Source organism: Coffea arabica, chromosome 2e, assembly GCF_036785885.1.
Source record: "Coffea arabica cultivar ET-39 chromosome 2e, Coffea Arabica ET-39 HiFi, whole genome shotgun sequence".
Taxonomy (NCBI): Eukaryota; Viridiplantae; Streptophyta; class Magnoliopsida; order Gentianales; family Rubiaceae; genus Coffea; species Coffea arabica.
In genome coordinates, this window is record NC_092313.1 from 22630638 (window position 1) to 22654553 (window position 23916).

At 35.0% G+C, this 23916-nt stretch overlaps 2 protein-coding genes across 7 annotated transcripts; one reads left to right on the forward strand and one right to left on the reverse strand.

The window, feature by feature from the left end:
- The first annotated feature begins 6300 nt into the window (after positions 1 to 6300).
- LOC113731738 (probable helicase CHR10) lies at positions 6301 to 16133 on the forward strand. 6 transcript variants are annotated; one of them, XM_027257144.2, is made up of 17 exons: positions 6301 to 6556; positions 6813 to 6820; positions 7559 to 7637; positions 7739 to 7899; positions 8073 to 8204; positions 8897 to 9074; positions 10125 to 10260; positions 10445 to 10562; positions 10764 to 10853; positions 11169 to 11276; positions 11370 to 11573; positions 12790 to 12915; positions 12985 to 13649; positions 13981 to 14126; positions 14538 to 14702; positions 15121 to 15235; positions 15680 to 16133. In XM_027257144.2, the coding sequence occupies exons 1-17, from the start codon at positions 6373 to 6375 to the stop codon at positions 15702 to 15704; spliced, it is 2640 nt and encodes an 879-aa protein (XP_027112945.2). In that variant the 5' UTR covers positions 6301 to 6372; the 3' UTR covers positions 15705 to 16133. The 6 variants fall into 6 exon arrangements, with proteins under 6 accessions (XP_027112945.2, XP_027112946.2, XP_071936099.1 ...); XM_027257146.2 differs by having other exon boundaries at positions 6468 to 6556; positions 6813 to 6864; XM_027257145.2 differs by lacking the exon at positions 6813 to 6820 and having other exon boundaries at positions 6417 to 6556.
- A 969-nt stretch (positions 16134 to 17102) lies between these two features.
- On the reverse strand, positions 17103 to 18662 carry LOC113728731 (deoxypodophyllotoxin synthase-like). The gene is made up of 3 exons (XM_027253096.2): positions 18172 to 18662; positions 17717 to 18041; positions 17103 to 17469 (listed from the first exon to the last, which is right to left on the reverse strand). Exons 1-3 carry the CDS (start codon positions 18543 to 18545, stop codon positions 17221 to 17223), a joined length of 948 nt encoding a protein of 315 aa, XP_027108897.1. The 5' UTR covers positions 18546 to 18662; the 3' UTR covers positions 17103 to 17220.
- Positions 18663 to 23916: the final 5254 nt, after the last annotated feature.

The following is a 23916-nucleotide window of genomic DNA, read 5'->3' on the forward strand; positions in this document are numbered from 1 at the left end:
ACAAAAGTTGTTTTAGTTGCAGTTTCTAGACGCTAAGACCCTATTTGATAATCCAATTCAGTACTTAAATTTAATAGATTCAGATTTAATATGTTCAGATGCATTTGATAACCAAAAATTGAGCATCTGAATTAATTAAGTGGCACTGAATTTTCTGGGCAAAACTTGCTCTCAAAAATAAATGATAAGCTATTCACTTATTATTGAATGTGATATACACTCAAATGTATTTGATTTAATATTTAACGATTCAATCACTTAATGGATTCGGATTTCAGATTTCTGTTTTTAAATTTCAATTTTATCAAATGCACCCTAAATATGCTTATGTCTAATCATATTTGTTTGCTTAGTGATTTTACATAATTATCCATAAATATTTCTATTCTTCTATGGTGTGGAGTTTTCCTACATGCCATGCGATATTTGTTTCTTTATAGCAAATCTAAAATGGGTTAAATCATCTTTTGCAGCATATATATATATATATATGGAAGGCTAAGAAAATGTAACCACGAAATATAAGAAAACACAGACAAAAATTGACCGTCGATGGTTGAGATATAAATTGACATAAAACATCAGAAAATGGTTAGCTCATTCAAATTAAAATAACCAAAAAATAGAAACATTGAAAAGCACCATCTTCTTGAACATAACAGTTTGCTAAAAATGTATGGAATAAGATTATTATTATTATTATCATATGTGAAAATTTATTAAAACAGACGTATACTAGTAGCAAACTTATAAATCAAATGTCTTGGACTTTGGTGGCACTAAGCGGGAGATGGCCAGCAAAACCAAAGCTCCTGCTAACTTTATCATCATCACTTTGTTGAATGGCTCTCCTCCAATGAAAAATTTTCAAATTCCATGACACATGAACACTTGTGTGACCATACAAATAGGTTTGCGGTATATTAATAATTCAACTAAATTAGTGGCACTAGTAAATCATCATTATTTTAGGTCTGATGCCTCTGGTGTTGTTGGTTTGATGCCAGGGGCATACAGACAAGAAAGGTCCACGTTCCCTACCTCGGCCGTTTAATGAGGGAATCTGATGATTTCATTTTCAACTCTTTCATAATTGATGCATTAGAAGTAACAGGAAAAAGCAGCCAAATGTGCGGGAGTTTCCAATTTGGGGTTATTTTGACCGCAGCCCAATCAGGGTTGTTCCCATTGTGTGGATCTCTAGCTAATGGTAGGACCAAAAGTTCAAGCTTTGAGAATCACCAAATAGGGAACAGACGATATTATGGTGTGCCAAAGTGCTAGAACTATAATAAACTTGCTGATTATGTGAAGCTAATGACCAACTAGTGTTAATCAGTAGTAATCCCCGAATCTTCCCGAATGACGTGATTATGACTTCTTGAGATTGTGTTTCATTGGTTAAGTAAATTGAGAAGCGGCAGTGCTAAGTGCCAGCCACTAACTTAGTTTGAGGATGTGGTATAAGAGCTTCGTCCGACAGGGTAGGGTTGTAAATCGAACCAAATAACTTGGTATTCGATTTGAACTCATCTCGAATCCGACTCGTTCAAGTTTGTTCGTTTAGGAATCAATGCAAACCCGAACATGATTTTAAACTCGAAAATATTAACTAACCAATCACGATCTATATGTTATTTAGTTCGACATATTCAGAAACATAGAAGGCAAAGTAAATTTCATAAAAATATACATGGTTTGCTTCTTTAACTCTACTTCTTTCCTTCCTTCCTGGACATTGCTTATCTTATAAAATAGCAAGTATATAATACTCTTATCTCTTGAATAGTCATAATTGATTTTAATTGCATCCCTAATTTATCATAATAGATTTCTTCTTTTTTTTTTTTGATAGAAAAGTGTAAAATTTTATTAAGATGGAATAAGATCCGCTTGAAGTGCGAATAATACAAAAGACGAAGGTGAATGTTTCCACAAATAGTCATCCATGGCAATACAAGCATTCCTAGCAAAGCTATGAGCTGCACCGTTCAACGAACGTAGTATCCATATGGCTTCCCACTTGGAGAAATTTTGTAGAAGTTGCAAGACATCATAATAAATTTCTTGAATAGCCATAATTGACTTTAATCATATCCATAGTTCATCGTAATAGATTTCTTGAATATCATAGAGCAAAAATTTAGGGAAAAAAAGTAACAAATTTGGGTGAAAATATATATATAATATAACATGAAATTTCAAGCCAAGCCATGTTTTGATTGTAGTTGTATGTGCTTGAGTTCGATACTTTAACAAGCCGTCCGCAGTCTGGTTATCTTTTGCAAAAATCAACTATTGATCATCTTCAAAAGCTTTCACATGATTTAGCTTTTCTTTGGGGAAGTTTCTTCTGTTAGATTTTTAATTCTTTGCTTGTGAAATGACATTGCATATGTGAATAAAAATTATTATGATGAATCCAAGCCAATTTATAAATATCTTTACACTGTTAATATAAAAAGATATATAGCTACTTTTAAGTAATCAATAATTTTGAATAGTTATGGCTTTAAAGCTGGCAATGGCGGAATCAATATTTATAGAGAGGTTGGTGGCGTCTCAGTAAGTTCAAACTATTATTATGGATAGGAAATTAGACTTAGACAATGTATACATTATGTTTTTAGCTTCAAACTGTCTACAATTATTTCTCATTCAAGTGGTATGTAATTTCGATTCTAATAGGTCCAAAACACTGTACCTTAGAAAATATATGTGGTTGTTTGTTTTGCCCGCAACGGGCAAATGGGCAAATGTCAATGGAGAATTCAAGGGGTGAATGTACAGTACAGGAAGGACGGAATTCTTCAAAATTTAGGGGGTGTAATTGTGAGAATAGCTCACAGATATGTCAAATTTTCACTCTATTATCCAGTTTTTGCAAATTTTAGGTGGGGAAGGGAGTGCAAATTTCAGACGGTGCAAGTCTCTACGATTCTCAGTGACAATTGAACCTTGCAGCATGGATACTAAAAAAAATAAATATAAACACTAACCCCAGCAACATATAAAAATAAAATAAATTCTTTTACTTGTTAAAATTTGTATTAAAAAAATTGTATTAGTGTCTACATTTATTAGTTTAGTGTCAACATTTCATAGTTTAATTGCCATTAACAATTGTAAAGGAGACCTTGCTCTGTGTAATTACCTACCCTCAAGACAATTCAGGACATGCAAAGCCTCTGAAACTATTGGCTGATGATCATCTAATGGTTAAAACATTTTTATACTAGAACACATCTAGTACAATCCACTAAGAAAATTTTTAGTTATGCGAGTACCTCCATTCAACCAACAGCAAAAAAAATTAAACAAAAGATAGTAAGAAGAAAAGGCTAACGAAAAAGAGATGTCGACTTTTTTGAGCATTACAATGAACTCTTAACAGTTAATATGCTGAACTCGGACTTTAAGGTAAAAGTACAGAATTCCAATGTTTATGGCATTTATGTAAGCAGTGACATTGAAGAAGGATAATATGATACTAGTATTTAGGGTGTGTTTAATAAAACTGAAGTTTGAAAACTAAAGTGTGAAATCTAAAATCTGAAATTTGAATTAAGTTATTGAATTGTTAAGTATTAAATCTAATATATTTGAATGCATATCACATTCAGTGATAAGTAAATAGCTTATTATTTAATTTTGGGAGCAGGTTTTGATTAGGAAATTCAGTACCACTTAATTAATTCAAATGTTTAATTTTTTATTTATCAAATGATCTGAATATGTTAAGATCTAAATCCATTAAGTTTAAGTGCTAAATTGAGTTATCAAACAGGACATTAGTATAACTTCCTCCAAATAATTAGAGTTGAAAGATAAATCAAGTTATTTGATATTCGAATCGATCTTAACTTGGTGAGATTTTGTATGAGATTGATTCGCCAACTAGTCAAACTAAGGATGAACAGCGTTTTATATTCGACGACATTCAAACTCAATAAAAAAACACATTGAAAATCGGTTTGGCAAATAAACAAACTAAGTTTGAACAAGATTTCAATCTTGTTAAAATAATCAAACAAACTTAAACACTAAGGCATTCAATTTGATTAATTTCGTTCATACCCTTACAAACAATCATTAACCCATGACACTCATTTAATACTTAAAAAAAATGATAACTATAAGTTGCACGAAGCTTTTTCACCTTTTGTTTCTCTAATTAATTAGGTATTCTTTATCCTTTTAAAATTTATTTATTCGTTGATTTCTTTTACAATATGCACATATAGCATGTGCCTTACTCATTACTTATTTATTGTTAGTCTGTGTTCCCTCAAATTTGTACTAATAGACATTAGACACCAATAATCGTATATAATGTGCATCAAAAAGACATATTGAGCCAATAAACTGGCTCTTCAAGAATGAATAAAATTGATTTAGCTAAATCTCAACCGTTGGTAAGTCAAGAACATCATCACTAGGTAATTTTTAACTTTTCCTTGTGATCACATAACTACTTGTCTGTTTACTCTATAACTTAAAATTAAGTATTATGAGTTATTTATTATGACTTTTGAGATGATTAAATGAATTATTTAAAGTGAACAATAGCAATGAAACTCTCTACACTATATTTTCATTAATACACCTAGGTTAAAATATATCATATATAATACTGTTTACCTATATTGTGCTATAGAATTAGGATGTACTATCTGAAATTAGAGGGAGAAATTGTCAAGTAGTTCAAATACTGGCTCCGTTTGGATTGATCATTTTTTCAAAAATAAGTTTTTCAAATACAATGCTATAATAATACATCAAAAAATATTTCATCCATACAATATATCAAATATTTGAAAAAAAAAATTTAATATACATTGTTACAATAAAATTTTTTAAAAATACCCTAAAAAACAGTTAATTCAAACGGAGCCACAAAATATGCCTTTTTTTTTGGGTTAATATCAGAAACCTCCCCTGAGATTTCTTCTAATCACATCTAGTACCCCCCATGTTTTTGAAATCACACTTAGCACCCCTGACAGTAGAATGTGACAGGTTGTCCTAATCAAAAGGTGAGAAATTACCCAAAAACCACCAACACCAGGCAAATTTTTAAGCGGGGAAATGCTGGAAAACCAATGCTGCTGTAAACAAGCAAGGTATAATTCCCTTTGTACCAAATGCTCAAGCTACTCTAAATGGTGGATCTCAAGCCGAAACTTCTGTTAGCATTAATACTGCTGCAATAGTGGCCTCTAACACTATTACCAGCAGTTTCTCTATGATGTTTTGAGAGTGCTAAAGGTTCCCCGCAATCCTTGCTTTTGGTATCTGAAGTAGTTTAGGTACTAGTCTTCTTAGCTCCCAGCAATACTGAAGCAATGTTAGCTTTTGTGGACAATTTTTTGATAAGTGGTGCAATGTGCATCTGATTTATATTTCCTGCCACTTATGGTGTTGTTTGACTAATCTTAGAACTACTTGTGTATAGTTTTGTGCATTGCAATCGTCACCATTTAAACAACTAGTTATAGATGGTGTTTTTGTTCAGAATTGGATTGCAATATAAGGCTTACGTATCATGTTACCAGACCGATCCAATGTAGTATCATGGACTATGTACTTAGTGGAGAAGGGGCATGGACGGTTACTGCTGTTAAAGGTAGTATAATTACTCGCTGTTGTTCTAGTGTTACAACGTGTACAAATGATGTTACACCGTGTGCAAAATACTTGTGTTAAAGGTAGTATAATTACTCGTTGTTGTTCTAGTGTTACAACGTGTACAAATGATGTTACACCGTGTGCAAAATGCTTGTGTTAAAGGTAATATAATTACTCGCTGTTGTTCTAGTGTTACAACGTGTACAAATGATGTTACACCGTGTGCAAAATGCACACAAGCTTCCGGAGTGCAACCGTTCCGGCCCCAGGTCCATAATTAGTTATGCATCACTATATCGCCAAAATCTCTGATAATTAGTTATAACATTCTTTTTATTACACTTTTACACCCTCAGCTTTTAAATTAATATCATATGCCTATTTATTTCTATTTTTATCTTCTAAAATTCACTAATCATTTTGGGCTTTGGGTAAAAGTGGAACAAAAATAAAGTCTCTCTCCTACAATTCATTTTTTACTACCATTTTCAAATAGAGGGGCTGACAAGATACCAAAGTTGTCATTCCAGGAGTGCTAAGTGTGATTTCAAAAACATGGGGGGTGCTAGATGTGATTAGAAGAAACCTCAAGGGAGGTTTCTGATATTAACCCCTTTTTTTTTTCCCAAAAACAGCCGCGCCCCCTCTATAACTTCTAGTCAATTATTGGATTTTCAAATTGGGGCGGTTTTGGTTCGGTCCACCGCCATTCCATTTTTGCTACTCTTACCTCCAAATCCAACGATGAACTACCAGCAAAGACTGATGGCAGCGGCCAAGTATGTCTACGCCGGCGACTCCCCCGCCAGAGATGATCCGGTGGTCAATCCCGTTGACTTCGGAATCACTGCCACTCTCAAACCTCACCAAGTAGAAGGCCTCTCCTGGCTAATTAAACGCTACCTTCTCGGCGTCAACGTTATTCTAGGTACGACTTCTGTGACAGGCCAAAGAATGAAGAATAACGATTGAGATTATACAAGTTTGGCAACTAATTTTTTTGAGAAGAGTAATTGAGTAGAACTATCGGACTATTTGCTACAAAGTAGAGGAATTAGCGAAAATGAGAAGAAAACTAGCTGTTGTTTCTGGAAATTTCCTATTTTTTTCACTTGAACTTTCTCGTATTCATACATGTTTAATATTAACAGTAATTGCAACTCTTTTTTTTTTTCTTTTTGCAGGGGATGAGGTACTGTTTTAATTGCCTGAATTGCACTGTCTTAGTTTGAATTGGTAATTTTAGCTAAGGTTTAAACTTATGCAAACGTAAGCAAATTTTTGTGATTATTAGTTTACCAAGGCAAAGTTTTTAACCATGTTGGATGATTTTGAATTCTAGCTGAATTTTAGAAGTGAAGTTGCTATTTGAGTAATAGTTAGTTTCAAGTTATTTAAGTGTAGTAGGATAAGTTTTGATTTCAGAAATCTATAAATATATATATATATATATATATATATATATTTGTTTAAGTCGTCATTTTTATTTGCAATGTGTTTCTTAAGTTGATGTCAAATGGCTTATGGTAGTTGGCTTTTCAAGTGATTTACTATTTGGCCTCATTTGGAACTTAAGATTTGGTAAGGATAGGAAATGAAAGTTCAGGAAAGTATTTTTATCTTGTGCTTTCTTGTGGAAAGAAAAAAAAATAGAAAATAAGCTGTAATCAGTATCAAATGGGAAGTTCTTAACACTATAAAAAATGAGAAATTTTTAAGGTCGTAAATGATGATGATTTTTAAGGGTAAAAAGAGCTTTTTACATGTTGTAGATCATGATTTTGTCTCGAAAATATCAAATGTTTAGCCATTTCCATTCTTTGACCGCCTCCTCTCATTCCTTATATTATTGACTAGATTACGTGGTGTCTCCATGTGATTCTTGTAACCTTGGAGTGGATGTGCACTGATTATAATGCTTTATTGGCAGATGGGGTTGGGAAAGACTTTACAAGCAATATCTTTTTTGAGTTATTTGAAGGTTCATCGGAGGTCTTCTGGGCCATTCTGTAAGTAGGTGTGCTCTTATGTTGGGCACTTTGATGTGCTGGTTCTATGTTCTATATGTTTCTTTCAAAATGTTTTGAGTTCTGACTATATTCCTTTATAGTGGTATTATGTCCACTGAGTGTGACTGATAGCTGGGTATCCGAAGTAGCCAATTTTGCTCCCAAGATAAGAGTCCTCTGTTATGTTGGAGAAAAGGAACATAGATGTACCTTGCGCAAGAAGATGTATGAGCATGTCAAAGGCCAGCTTTTATTGTCTAATGTAAGAGCTTCACCCTTTTGCATTGCTTTTAACATGACTCAATGTATCTCTATTAGTGTTAGAAGTTTTTGGGTGTAGTTATTGAAGATTGAAAACAGTATTGCATTTTGTTAAATTACCACATAAAGTTGCTGTCATTTTCTAATAGCCTTCTTCTTTTATGGATGCTACAGGTACCATCATTAGCTTTTGATATGCTACTGACTACATATGACATAGCATTAATTGATCAGGATTTTCTGTCGCAATTTCCATGGCATTATGCAATCATTGATGAAGCACAGAGACTTAAAAATCCTTCAAGTGTATGTCTAAAAGTTTCTCTATCTTTTAAATTTATCTTCCTGTTGCTTGTTTGTGAACAGTGTTAATGCAAGTGGCCATGTGAAGTCAATACCCCTCCAAATTTTTAAAAATTTTGAAAATCCTTCAGAACTTTTGCAGATGTAGACTATAGACTTATTATTACTTTGCACCCCTTAAAACAGAAAAAACCAAAAAAAGGGTCTATTTATGTACATAATAGAGCTATTTACTTTCCAGCCCTTTCAGAACTTTTGCAGATGTAGACTATAGATCCATTATTACTTTGCAGTCCTTAAAAACAGAAAAAACCAAAAAAAAAAAAAAAAGAAGGTCTATTTATGGATTTCTCCAGCCCGCTTAAAGAAGAAAATACTTGATTTATGTGTTCTGCCCCTTTTGCTAAATATGTTATTTTTTGAGATATAATAATCTTATCTGTTGGGATTGCTGAATGTTGTTGAGTATTCTTCAGCTTAAAATCATTGCAACTGAGTAGTCTATTGTTATAAAAGTATTTGGGGAAGAATGCAGTATTTTTTCTTCCCTGGGAGGAACTAAAATTTCTAGTATTTAAGGAAAAGATGCGGCATTGTAAAAGTAACTTGTGATGTGGCCCTTACTTTTGGAAGGAGTAAACTGCTTTTTCCTTCAATTTTCTTATTTCAAGTATTGTGGTTGTTATATTCAATAGGTTTTGTATCATGTCCTCAAAGAAAGGTTCATTATGCTGAGAAAGTTGCTGATGACTGGCACTCCTATCCAGAACAATCTAACTGAACTTTGGGCTTTGATGCACTTCTGTATGCCCTTAGTATTTGGAAGATTGGAGGAGTTCCTTTCAGCATTCAAAGAAGCTGGAGATCCTTCATGTAATTTCTCACTTCCTATTAATCTGCGGCATGGATTTTCCTATAGTATATGATTATAGCTTGTAGTATGAGTACATAATTTATATTTGAAGTTTTCTTTTACAAAGTTAAGACCAAGTGATTCATTGCTTTTCCTCCAGAGTGTTTTTGGAACTTTAGCCTTTAGGTGGGCAGAAATTGTTCATTGCTTTTGAGTCCTTAGGAATAATATGACGTGTCTTCCCTTGCAAATCGTAAATTGGGTTGACTGTAATGGGTTAGTAAACCTCAAAATCTACTTTCTTGCTCCTACTAATGATCTAGGTTAGTCTAGTTTTTTAATTAGTAAATTTGGTTGTGCAGATAATTGCCCAAATTTGTTTTCTATTTTTCAAGATACTAATCAAGATGGAAATTTGGACTTTCAAGACTTTGATGGACTGTCAAACATGTTTCTGAGGATCTTCTTGTCTTGTGGTCTTGTTGAATGACTTTGCCCTTTTAGTTGACTCCATTTTTTCTTCATCTTACACCGAGCATTGCTCAAGTATAGTGGATAGGTTCCTAGAAATCTATGATACTCATGGGTTTCCTTTCATTGTCTTGATGAAAAACTCAAGATTACATGAGATAGCAAAGGTTATTGATATGTGTCCCAAGTGTTCTAGATTGCTACTTGGATTTAAGAGTAGTATGTAAAACAAGAAAACAGAAGTTTCTATATTCTGGAAAGGGAAATGTTATTAGCACTCCCATTTTTGTTAATCACACTCCCACTATCATTTTAATCATATAGCTTTCACTTATTAGATTATATGATAAAACAAATGGCGGGAGTGCAAATAACAAATATTGGAGCGCAAATCACATTTCCCTTCTGGAAAATGACCCTTAAAATTTTTAGAACTGAAAATGAAGGAATATGGAACTTGGATACATGATTTTGGGTTTGTTACATGAGCTAACTCTTCTTCCTTCTTTTTATTGTCAGACTCTCATTTATTTTTTTGGAAAAAAATTCTCTGACCTATTAAATAAGTAATGACCATGTTTTATGCTTTTGGTAAGCAGGTTGCAATTCAGAGATAGCTCGAAATCAGTTTATTAAACTGAAATATGTACTTGGAGCATTCATGCTTCGAAGAACCAAATCAAAGCTTATTGAGTCTGGGAACCTTGTGCTGCCGCCTCTCACTGAGATCACTGTGTTAGTTCTCATTATATCTACGTGGAGGTCTTTATAAGCTAAGCTATTAGTTTGAACTTTCAAGTTGTCAAACATTTAGCTATGTAATCTGTTCATACAAACTTGGCCGTAAATCTTTGTATTTGTCTTCTTTGCGATTCTCATGTGACACACTTCTATGATGCATTTCAACTTGTCTTAATAGGATGGCACCCTTGGTTCCTCTGCAGAAGAAAGTCTATGTGTCCATATTGCGCAAAGAGCTTCCTAAGCTGCTGGCATTTGCTTCAGGAGCCTTAAATGCTGCTTCCTTGCGGAACATTGTATGTGAACGCCTTGCACTTATTCTAAGTCTTCGGTATTCAGTTCTTTTAGACAACTTCATTTGGAAAGTTGAAAATCTTTTTGGATCATGGCATCATAGTGTGGGTAAGATCAGAAAGAACAGTCTTACCTACCTGATTTATTGTGAGTGTGTTTGTCCTGTTCATTGAGACATATATTAATGTTTGCTGCTTTAACAGGTAGTTCAGCTACGCAAGGCATGTAGTCATCCTTACCTTTTTCCTGGTATTGAGCCTGAACCATATCAAGAGGGTGAACACCTAGTTCAGGTATCTGCATTCTAAAACCTATATGTTTGTTTATTTCAACTTATTTAGACAAATTTTTTGGATGGTATATTATTTTATGGGATCAAATCTTCTCCTTGTTATATTTGTAGTAGTTGATTTTTTTTTTTTGGGTGTGTAGAATGGAAGGGTGAGAGAAAGTAGAAGACAATTCCATGACAAGTAGTTGTGCATTAAAAGATTTAGCCTAAACTATCATTTTTTTCCTTTGGAAAATTTTGCTTTTTTACATCTCAGTGAGTTTCCTGCTATTTTTATGCAATTAGATCTTAGCAGCTTTTCTAATTTTGTAATCAGGCTAGCGGGAAACTCGTAATTCTAGATCATATACTGCAGAAGCTGCATAATTCTGGACATCGTGTTCTTCTTTTTGCTCAGATGACCAAAACACTTGATATATTACAGGTAGATTTATAGTAATGTGCTATCAGAACAGTTGGAAATTATCATGTAGGCTAATTGGACGCTAACTCTTCAGTATATGTTTCTTAATTGCAGGATTTTCTAGAATGGAGGAAATACTCTTATGAGCGTCTTGATGGTTCAGTTCGTGCCGAGGAGCGGTTTGTGGCAATAAGAAGTTTCAGCCAACAATCCCAAAAAGGAAGCTCAACTTCTAAAGCAGATGAAAGCAGTGAATTTGTCTTTATGATTTCTACTAGAGCTGGGGGAGTCGGGCTGAATCTGGTGGCTGCTGATACTGTGAGTTTATCAGCTTCTTCTCATAAATCCTATCATTCTAGGTTTATAAGAAATTTTCATGCACTTCCTGAAGCTCAACAATTATTGGTGAATTCTTTGTGACATGAATATTGGGTGTGATTGAAAGCACATGTATTTCTCCTCTTCAAAGGGATTAATTGAGTTCATCTTAACATACAAAGGTGGGTATCTATTGGGCATTAAGTAGATTGGAGTATCCATTCTTGACGGTTGGTATTAATTTTGGTTGTGTAGGGACAAAAGAGAACAGTATGGACAATCGAAACATCTTATGCAGGCTTGGGTCAATTTTATTTCAACAATAAAAGTTGTTCTTTTATTTTAGAGTAAATCTTTCCTACACTGACGGTGTATACACTATCATCATTGGATTCATGACATGTGTGCAAAAGTTGAATTTCAAATTCAAATTTTGCATAGTTGTCAATTATCCAACCCTGATAGTGTATACACTGTCAGTGTAGGAAAGATTAATTCTTTATTTTATTATAGCAAACATTTTATATTGTGAATTCTAGAAGGATATGTACCTCATTCCATGGAGCATGTGATATGACGAAGATTCTGGCATGTCGCTAGCTTATATTAGTTAGTGAGTTAAAATGTTCGAACAGTTAATTCCATAATAATTGAAAAATGTGCATAAAGAATGGCATTGTAGTAAAAACCTATGAGATGTTACATTTTAGTGTATTTTAACTAGTTAATCGGTTAGAACTTCTGTAGTTTTTATGTTTGACGTTTATTAAAATTTGTTTATGTTAGAAGCTTTTTGATGTCTTGTTCTTGGGATAGACAATTCTGATGCGATTTTGGTTAGACAGAATTAGAGAGGTAGCTTCAACCCCAAAAAAAAAAAGGGTGGGCTGCAAATAATCGACGCTTGAAAGATGCAAATGAATGGAAGTTAAGTGCTTAACTTTTGGTTACATTGCCCAGCTTCTTCCATGGTAGAATAAAAATGACAGTCAAGATGGCTCTACCAAATTTAAAGAAAATGAATGGTGGGGAAACTTTTATATCTATATTTTGCTAAGATGCCAATTACTCTATCCTCCCTTGATTTCATGAAAGTAATTTAGTGATATTATCTTCTTTTGGCTAATTTTTGCATTAGAATTGCAGGGTGGGATTATTTATCCCGTAGCTGTGTATGTTGATTTGTAAAAAGTTGCTCACAATGGCTATCATGCAGGTCATATTTTACGAACAAGATTGGAATCCCCAGGTCGACAAGCAAGCTCTCCAACGTGCTCACAGGATTGGTCAAAAGAATCATGTTTTATCCATAAATTTAGTGACATCAAAAACAGTAGAGGAGGTAATTTCAAGAACCTACTTTTGCTGTTCCTCTGTCTCATAGTTATTGCTGAGTTTAAAAGAAATGCAGGTTATTATGCGTCGGGCAGAACGCAAATTGCAACTTAGCCATAATGTTATAGGAGATGATATTGTCAATCAGGAAGGGAAAGAGATGTCAGGACCTGAAGATGGTGACTTGCGGTCTGTCATGCTTGGTTTGCATAAATTTGACCCTCTAGAGATGAGCAATGAAAATTCCAATCAAATTGACAAAAATGAATTGACTGCAATGGCAGAGAGGGTTGTTGCATTTCGCTACAAGCTACAATCAGAAATAGATGACAGAAAGTTTGAGGTCAATCCAGTAGATATGTTGCATGGGACAGACATTTTAACTCGAGGAGGTCCAGAGTCCATAAAGTATGACCCTGACTTAGATGAGGCAACTTACTGTGAGTGGGTGGAAAAGTTTAAGGAAACATCACCATCAAACCATGATAGTATTATAGAGGTAGGAAATAGGAGAGGCATACTGGAGGACAAGCACCTCAAAGCCCAGGCTGCTAGGAAAAAAGCAGAGCAGAAGAAATTGTCCAAGTGGGAAGCTCTTGGATATGTTTCATTAGCTGTTGTTGATCCTGTGATCCCTACAGAGGACAACATTTTGTCAGATTCTGGTTCTGTTAATTTTGTTTATGGGGATTGCACAGATCCTTCACGATTTTCTGCATCAGAATCTACAGTTATATTCAGGTAAGCGTGCTTTATGCAGTAAGCATATTTGTTTATTGCCTCTTTTATGTTTCTCTTTTAATCTCTTTTACTGATTGGATGATTATAACTGTACGTACCTCTACAACTTTTGTGAGTGTTAACAATCATTTTTTCACAAATTTATGTGTTTGTTTTTCTCTTGTGAACTAAAGGATCTTTATAATACCAAAGGAAAGCAGTATAGAGGATATTAGTGACTCGTCAAACCATAAAGTTATTGCTCTACATATGAAAATCCTTCCAAAGCAGTTGGCCATTACATTTGCACCCAAAGAGACTTACACACTTAAGATGTATTTCTTATTGTCAGCTGCATAGATAACTCTGGAAATTGGGGTCATGGTGGTCTGTTTGATGCACTTCAAAAACTTTCAGCTTCCATTCCGGCTGCATACCAACGAGCTCATGAGTTTGGCGATCTTCATCTGGGTGATCTGCATGTCGTTGAAATTACAAGTAGGTTATGTGTGTTTTCTTTGATTTATTTTTAAAAATAAGCTCCAATCATCTTGTAGTCTCCTGATGTGAGAACTAGAGCTTGTATTGAAGCATGCATGTGACGTGGAATTTTACAAGAGGAATCATTGTTGGTCTAAAACAAGATGAATTGCTAAACTAATAAATAATGCAAAGGCTGTGGCTAGTGCATGTCCTGGGCTTTCTGTTTTAATGGGTGGTGCTTAACTTCTGTAATCTTGATACAGGAATTGAGAAAATAGTTTGTATTTTTTTTGAAATGATGGGAGGTTTTTCTCCTGTTGATACCTTTGTTTGTTTCCTGTTTTGCTTTTAAATCTGAGTATTAGCTTTAGCTATGCTCTGTTGTTCTTTCGTTATCAGATTTATAATGGATTTGTTACTCTGCAGAGGATTCTGGTGAAGTAGCTAGTGGCAGTCCTGTTCGTCAATGGGTAGCTTTAGCTGTTGTACAATCATATAATCCTAGGCGTAAGGTCCCTCGGAGCAATATTTCTATTCCTGATTTGGAATGTTGTCTAGCTAAAGCATCATTTTTTGCATCTCAAAATTCAGGTATATATGATTCTACACCATTTGAATGAAATCAAATTCCAATTTTCACTCTTTTGGTCTAATGCATTCAATATGGCATTTTGAGCTCATTCTGTTTATTGTCTTGGATGGGCAACTTGTATTGTTTTCATCTAATTCTTTTACTTCATCTCCATCTGTTCCATTTTAAAATCGGGTCTACCGTGAGGTCTCTTACTAGTGTTTTGTTGAAGTCATTGTTATCTTTTTACTCATTCATGTGAGTGGGTTGAAGATGTGGCATATATTCTGTAGCTTTAATTCTTAAATCGCCTCCTGACAGATCTAATGTTTAATCTGTCATTTATGTTCAGTAAAATTGCAATCATGTTTTTTATCTGCCCTTTTGTCTCCATATACCTTGCAATTATCTGAAGCAGTTTTTCAATATTTTCAAAAGCTTCAATCCATATGCCAAGGATTGGTTACCAGGACGCATCAGATCGGTCAGAATGGTATACTGTTGAACGTCTTCTAAGGAAATATGCTGCTGTATATGGAACAAATATTTTTGTGTAAGTTTCTTTCTCTTTCCATCTCCATCTGTTACTATGTGTATAACCAGCTTAAATATTCATGTGCAAGTATGCCTGGGTGTGCATATGTCTGAAGTTGAATATTAAGATTTCACCTTATGGAAGAATGATCCCTGGGATTTCATGATTCTTCACTAAACTAAGTCCGATAGTATCAAATAAACTCTCAGGCTAGACATTCCTTCATTTTTAACTTGGCAGCATCCTTCAGAGGAAACATAGAGGTCAGCGGTCATATTCACTAATCACATCTTATGGGGGAGTTTTAGACATACTCGGTTCATTCACTTGGGTTTAAAAGCACCAAAGTCATCTGATGTGATGTGAAATTGCATAGAGATAATTTATTTGTGCTTGTTGGTTCCTTAATTTGTTTCAGTATGTTTGTTGGAAATGATAACCTAGTAACAACTGTACATGCAGGTACTACTATCGGCGCTCTGGTTGAGCAAGGTTTGTGTGATGCTCATGTCATCTATGAAATGTAACTGTCCGTGTATTCTAGGTTGCAGTGTTTAGTTATTATCTTGTTTTGGATTTCCTTGATGTCAGTTTTAGGAAAACCAGAGTGAAAATAGAGTGTTTTTTTCGGAAGACTTGTTCATCATTCTTGCAGTGAATGTTATCTTTGTAATGTAAATAGTTGTATTAGCATTGTGGCTTGTTTCTTTTTCGCTTCTCTTCGTGGGCTGTATAAAGTTAGTATTTGCAAAACTGATCACGGGTAAGAAACTCAGGTCTCTCTCTCTCTGTTTTTTTTGGGGGGGGGGAAGTGTTCAGTTTGCTTATTGTGCATACTTGGATTTGGCTTGTAAATTTCTCCACATTCTAATTTGCTTTTTAATCTTATGATTGTCTTTAATTGGCATTCATACAATTTCATCGAGTTACATTTGGATTTGATCATTATACATTTCTCTGTTGGTTATACTACAGCCGCCATAAAATATAATTGATGATGAGGTATTTCATGTCAATTTCTCTGTTGTTCAGCATGCACTCTAAAGTCTTAGTCTAAGAAGCGAGTGAGCGTCAATCACCGCTGGACAATTTTATAATAGGAGTTTACTTCTTGTGTCGAGCATATTACAGTTTCTTGGAAAGGGTGGAGCTTCTTGGAGCTTAAGAAGCGGGGAGGGAGTAAGGGGTATTCGAATCTAGGACCTTTAAATCTTGGGATCTCTAGCGTATTAAAGCTTCAATCATGGCAAGTCTGTAAAGCCATGATAGGGGTAAAATTCGTTTCTTTTTTTTTTTTCATTTTTTCTGCTGTATTTTAGTTTTTTCACTTTTTAATTCTTCTCGTCACGAAAACAAGAAAGAAATGGAATTGGAAAATCCGTGTAAGCAGGATAAAAAGAAAATAAAAGTTGAAGTAGGGAAAATGATGAAAGTAGCCCATGGCGAGGTGAGGAATCAAAATGTTTTAGATGTTTTTAAGTGCAGTCCAATGTACCTTTCACTTTAAAAAGGATGTGGTATCTTTTACTTTGGATGGGTAAGTCAATGTGCTATTTGACTGTAGAATTTATATATCCCATCTTTGTTTTGCATTGGATTGGAAATACTTTAGGAAATGGTTGCACGCTTTGATTGGCTAATATGAGGACAGCGCTGTAAATTAGAACAGGATGAAAAGCTTATCACGATACAACCTGTGATTAATTTATATAACTGAGTCGTCACCAGAAGGGTACATGTTTGCACTTTTTTACAACACATGCGCATGCAAAGACACGCCCGCATGCATGGGTAGTTATTTGCACAAGTTTGACTCTCTTTTGTTCGAAATTACTTCAGCAGGGGAATAGTAGGATTGAAGAAATGGTAAAGAGAGAGAGTGGTATTTGAATTCAGAACTTGTAGTTTTCGGATTTCAATCTTAACCATGATTTATTTATTTATCTTACAAACGACGATTTGCCTTTCTCTTCTCCTTTCTCCTTTCATTCTGAGGAATTTAATCAGGCGTTAATGCCACAATAGGCTTTAGCAGTACTGGAGGACATGTCAGTCGTACGTGATAAGAAGCACCGGAGTAAATCAAAATTATCAAATGGCTTAAATGCCAAAGGGTGCTTTTCATCAATTAGTATCTCCGGTACATTCACCATCCCGTAGTTGTAAGCAAACAGGGCAATGCAGTACCTTTCCTTGTTTTCTTTCATGATCACTTGGTGCCTTGGAGGGTGAATTCTGTCATTGCTCCATGCCTATACCAAAAAAACAAAAGAAAGAGAAAAATTAAGGACGTTAAATTTGATTGAAGAGATTATATAATATTTAATACACAATGTTTGTCTGGTTGATGTGTGTATGCTTTTGCATAGTTTAAGACTACGCATATTTGTCACTCGATCACCTATCTCTCTTCTGTTAATTAAGATAGCAAGGTTACATACTTTACAGGGAGGAAAATGGAAAAGACACAAGGAACAGGAAGATGAAGAAGATAATAACCTGGTATGCGTCGCCTGCTAGGACGAGAAACGATGCTGGTGAGAAGTCCACATCAATCCATTCCCCATTCCTTGCTTGTACCTTCAAGGCATTCACTTGGTTCTGATGAAGCACGGTGATGAAGCCCTTATCAGTATGAACATCAGCGCCAACATCAACGTTGTTGTGCATTTCTGGTGGGGTGTACTTTAGTGGTCGAAGGATATATGTGGAAGACTCAATATGTGATTCCAAGTGGTCCATTGTACCGTAGCTTGCGAATACCACCCTGTCCACTGTTTGTTCCACTTCAGCCACCGACTTTGCATAAGTTAGCATACTTTCACTGGGAAAAAGATAGATAATCACGAACACAGAAATTAAGCAAGCAGAAGCATATTGGAAAAGAGAAGGATTTAGTGTTAAAAGGGAAGCACAAAAAACTATATGCACCCCAATCTTTCCGTCATTCGTACCAAAATCTCTTGTTTCCTGAAGGCCACATGAGATCTGTGAAAGCTTGAACTCCATCAATCGTTGTTGCATTGGGAATTTCCATGCTTTCGTGGAGAGGAGCATGAGGAAGTTGACCAACATAGCCTACGAACATGTCGAGGTTATGTTGGGATTTTGTTTCAGTAGGAAGATCAAACAATTCCCTCACCACATCAAAGACTTCCTTTTCAAATTGTGCAGAAACATGATCCTGCACTACCAAAAAACAGCCATATTCTTCGAGAGCATGGCGGACTGAGTCACAAGTCGCTGTCCATGAACTTGTACCTGGTTTCAAGTTGTCTTTTTTTAGATCTATGATGGGGAGTTTGCAGGGTGATTGCGAAGCGGCCATGATGGACCTCGTAGCTTTTTGGCCTGCTTGCAACTCTACAAGGCAAAAGAGAGCTAGGATGCCGCAGGTTGTAAAGAGAAGCGTTCCCTTTATATGGAGTGATCCCAACACGTGTTGAGCTCTTCTCTTTTACTATACACAGTAGTAAACAAATATAGAGGGCGCATTATGATCGCATTTGCGTGAAACACTTGAATGGGTGACGGAGGGCAAAAATCATGACTAAATCATACTCCCTCCATCCAAGTATAAAAGTTGGAAAAGTTACACTTTTCTGAATGGCAAAGTTGAAAAGGAATCAACATTTTGTGTTGATTTCACAATATTGATGCTTATTTAAGAACATCAAGAAAAAGTGAATACACCACCACATTCATTAAGAGTTGGATAGAGAGAGAAATATAAGACTAAATCAATTTTTTGGTGTAACTTCTGTAAGTGAATCAGATTATGAACGGTTTTAGACTTCAAACAATTAATTTTAAAACTTAATTTATGCAGATGTGTATTTGAGGGAATTCTCTCCAATCAATTGGAGAATAGCCCAATCTGAGGTTTAGTGGCTGGGCAAGTTCACTTGAGTATGCCATAGTCGGAAAAAGAGGATTCAACGCTTACAATTACAAGATAACATCTCTCGTTCAGAACCTCCCTTGCATGAAGCGGAAGTTGGCTCGTGCACTGAAAGCTACTTCCATGGATCGGACATTTAAAATTTAAATAATTGCACTGTTCTTTCAAAAGAGCAACTTCGTATAGGGGGCCTCTGGACAAGTCAAATTACTCCATCGGTCCCTTAATTATTATCAAAGTTGGATTTATTCCCTATGTAATAAAAATTGTGCGTTGGTGGGAACAAGAGAGTTTTATCGCTAATCAAGGGGGCTAGACTAGAAACTTCTTTATTATGATTCTTAGCACGTCTGGGGTGCCTTTCCCAAGGTCAGTGAATGTCTGTGATTACACAAGGTTTGCCAAACCTAGCTATGCTGTTCCCATGGGACTGACTAATCCATATATATATATATATATGTGTGTTATAAGAACCTTTCCGCTGCCCTCTGAAATAATCAAATTGGGTTAAAGAGGGAAGGATAAAGAAGAAGCACTATTAATATATATTTATGATTTTTTCTTTCATCTTTGATTGGTAGACTAAAAAAATCAATATCAAATGGCTATTATATTTAATTGACGTATTCAACTCCCTGTACTTGAGACTTGGGAGATGATTTAACCTATGTAATAAACTAGTAAAGGCAGATAGAAAATCAGAGAGTAAATAATTAGGAGGTAAAAGTCAACTAATTGGGTGCATGCCTGTGGTGATCAGCAGCTATGACATGCACCTGGATTGTTTTGCAATATTATCGAAATAGTACTGTCCTTGCCTTAAAAATTTTTCTCATGAATAACTATACGTAGTACATGCGTGAGTACTTATGTGTTTGTTCTCATAAACAAATATAGTTTTGCTGACAAATAAATGGATATTAAATCAAACATGACATACGTTAGATTTGCACATCCCGTTGAGGTCCGCTTTGAATTTTCCGCTCCCAAATTAGTCTCTACCCTCTCTGTCTTTTTTTTGATATAGCTGTCACGTTGCGTCTAACTTTTTGATAACTCAAATTCAAATAAACCGACAATAATCGGTTGACAAGTTTACTCAAAACAAATTCATCCAATAACTTAAAACTGTTTTTTTCTTTAGATAAATCAAGCGGTGGTTCCCTAATCAGAATTCCTTCAACTCTAGTTTACATGAAGAAGAAGACTGCAAGCCTGCAACATTATGTCAATCAATTAATCCTCGAACTAATTATTCTTTTGTTTCAATTGCTCACCAAATCCCTACGATATCGTTGTCTTTAACTCTGTCTACCATGTTAGATTATGACGTTTACACCTGCAATTGCTCACGGAAACTATGAGGGCCCGTTATTTTTGTTGCAAGATTAAAGATATAATGAGTGAATCAAAATCCTTGTTAGGGTTTAAGAAAAAGATGATTTGGGGTAAAAACTAAAAAAGAATATTAGTTGATTTTTATGTTTACGACCAACAAGACTTTTTTACAAAAAAATAATAATAATAATAAAAAGTTTAGAGTTATCTGTTTTAATTGGTTTTAAGTAAACTTGTCAACCGATTATTATCGGTTTGTTTGAATTTGGGTTATCAAAAAGTTAGAAACGATGTGGTAGCTATACAAAGAAGCGACAGAGGGAATAGAGACTAATTTGGGGATAGAAGATTTGAAACAATTGACGTCATATTCATGATAATACGTCTCTAGTTGTGAAACATCATTTGAGTACAGCAAAATCTGAACTACAACCTGGGCAGGAAACAGCACAGTAAAGTTGACATCAATTCAATTGGATTTTTCTACTCATGCCTAATTTCTCGATGTATGTAAACACTTTATACTCTTTCCTGCATTTGGATACTCGATTTATTTAACTTTCCTTTTTCAGTATAGTAGGATTAGGAACTTCTCATAACTAGTGCCTGTTAAACACATGTCAAGCAAACCCATTAAGCTTTAATAGCAAAAACATATATAGTCATGTTGGCATTTATATGCAATTACGTTGATCTATTGTTCAAGCCGAACCAGTCATACAATGCACAGGCATAGAAAAATAGAAAACATGGTATCCAGATGTTCCTACATATAATCAATTTTATTAGTTTCAAGATTCATTATAGTCTACTAGTTTGTGATTATTTTTACTAAATGGCAGATGATCATAACCAGTCTCCAGCATGGCATATTTCTTGTTCAAGCTAGGAAAAACAAAGGAATTTTAGCACCAAAAATTAAGCAAAATAAAAAGGAAAAGGGTAAAACTTAAACTAGACAACTGGTAGATATAGCGTATGTAAGTTTAAAACTTACAGACCTTTGTGATGCTACCGTTATGTGTGTGTATAGACACACATATTAAATGATTGGATAGTTTAGCTAAGATATGCTTTATTATGATAAATCATTCCTACTCTCAAGTTGAATATGTTAGCATATCTAAATGTATGTTATATGGGTAAAACATAGAGTTCACATATGCATTTGATAAATTGAAATTGGGCAAATCGCCAATTTAGTCCCTAAACATTTTCACTAACGCCAATTTGATCCCTAAAAATTTTTAACTACTAAATTAGTCCTCAAAGTAAAATACATACGCCAATTTAAGACCTCCGTCGCAGCGCCGCTCCAAAGTTGTCTCTTATTGAAGTAGACGGCAGTCCATTCAGGGGCATTTTGGGCACTTCATGCCAAGATGATTTTAATGCTTGGATACAAAATTGATTTGCGTCCAACACTGTCCAAAATTAGGAAAGCTTCGTGCGAGAGTGTGTGTGGTCTTGAGCAGATCCCATTCTAAAATGTCTTCAAATTCCTCTTTTCGAACACACAATAGGAGGAGAAATATGGATGAGGGTTCGTCCAGTTCAGCCACCAATGGAGATCTAAGGAACAGGACATATCACACTTCAACTGTTGGAGGATTCAGTGGTGAAAAGTTTGAAAACTACACTGAAGATGCCCGTGTGGAGTGCCATTGCCGAGAAGTATGCAAAATAGTTAGTTCATGGACGACAGCAAATCCATCAAGAAGGTTTTACGGATGCAGAAATTACGGTGTATGTGCCCAACTGGAATGGGATTTATTTAGGTTCATTCCTTTTTTTTGGCTAATTGTTTTTTTTATTACTAATCTGAGAATATATGATCCCATTGCAGAGGGGCCATGCTTGCAATTTCTTTTTATGGCATGATCCTCCCATGCCGGAGTACACCAAGAACGTGATGGTGAAATTGCTACGAGAGCTAAGAAAAGCAGAGGGGGAGAACATGGAAATGAAGAAAGAAATAAAAAATTTGAATAAAAGGATCGTGCTATTACTGTTGGTTGTGTTTAGCTGCTGCATTTTATTAGTGATAATGTTGAGTGATAATGCCAAAAAGAGGCATGTAGAGCAAGGACTCAAAATGTTGCAGTAGCTCGGATAGTGCTGGATGTTGAACCTAGCTTAGAAAGCGGCAACTATGTATGAGTAATAGTGCTGGATAGTGCTGGATAGCGGCAACTAGTAGCTAAGATAGTGCTGGATGTTGAGTGATAACTATGTATGACTATTGAACATGGTTTGGTACTTATTTCTCATGTTTAATTTCAATAGAGTTTTGCTTTGAATATGAAAAATCCCAACCTTGAAACCAAACAACAGCAAAATAACCAGCTATGACCGCAACTAGATATCAACTATGTCATACTCACCCAAAAAAAAATTTCTGCAGAGTTTTGCTTTCATTTTTAAGAATCCTAACTAGCAACTAAATACACAGTACGCTAAGGTTTTTTTAGATAACAAGCTTAGCAATAAAAAATTTCAGAACCTGCCAATGAGTATCATTCCAACCATTAACAAAAAAGGGAAATGTTCATATCAGTTGGACATGATCGTTAGATACCAAAATAATAGCACAATCCAGCAAACTAAATGTTCCAACTAATATGACTTAACTAGGGAACCAGGATACATGTTCCATAAGTAGGCTCACAAACAAGGTTTAGCCAAATATTGTCAGCCAAAATACATAAGTAGGCTCAAAAAACTGCCTTCAGTCCCTATATTCTTCAACTAATATATTGATCAACTTTGGATGTGACCTACTGCAGATACTTGGTCTTTATCATAACCAGCTAGATGGTCTTCAGTTCTGGGTTCATTCTCCTCGTCTAGTTCATCTATGAGCCTGTGTGCCTGCATAAACATGCAAGTATAAGTGTGCTGTTATAAAGAAAATATGCAAAGTAGAAACAATTAACAATCTCATAAACCAACCCTCTGTTTTACTCTGCGTTTTTTCCCAACTGACTCAACATATGGGCCATAAGCATCCATAGATGCCTTCCGTATTCTCCAAGATTGTGCTTGATATGTAGGACATGTTTTCCTGTTATGTCCTGGAGCTCTACAAATTCTGCATTTTACAGTCTTTGTCTTTTGTTCAAGAATTTCACTAGGAGCTGAAGATGTCAACTCTATTGTTTCAGCTGGTTCTTGATCTTCAGTTCGTGCACAGGGAGCTACAAGGGAAAATAATAATCATCAGTGGCTATATAGATACAATTAACATGCGAGTTGTAATTTGATTATGGAGTAACTATGTCCTGCACCTCTAGTAGCTTGTTCTCCAGCAGGAAAGCCTTGCCAAGCATGATGTTGATTAGCCACAGTAGGACGTAACCCCTCTGTTTAGAGAAAACATTAGCAAAGAGACTTAATATTACTCAAAATAATGTAGGTGTTTGGTAGGAATAACAAACCAGCTATTGAAGTATTTATCTCA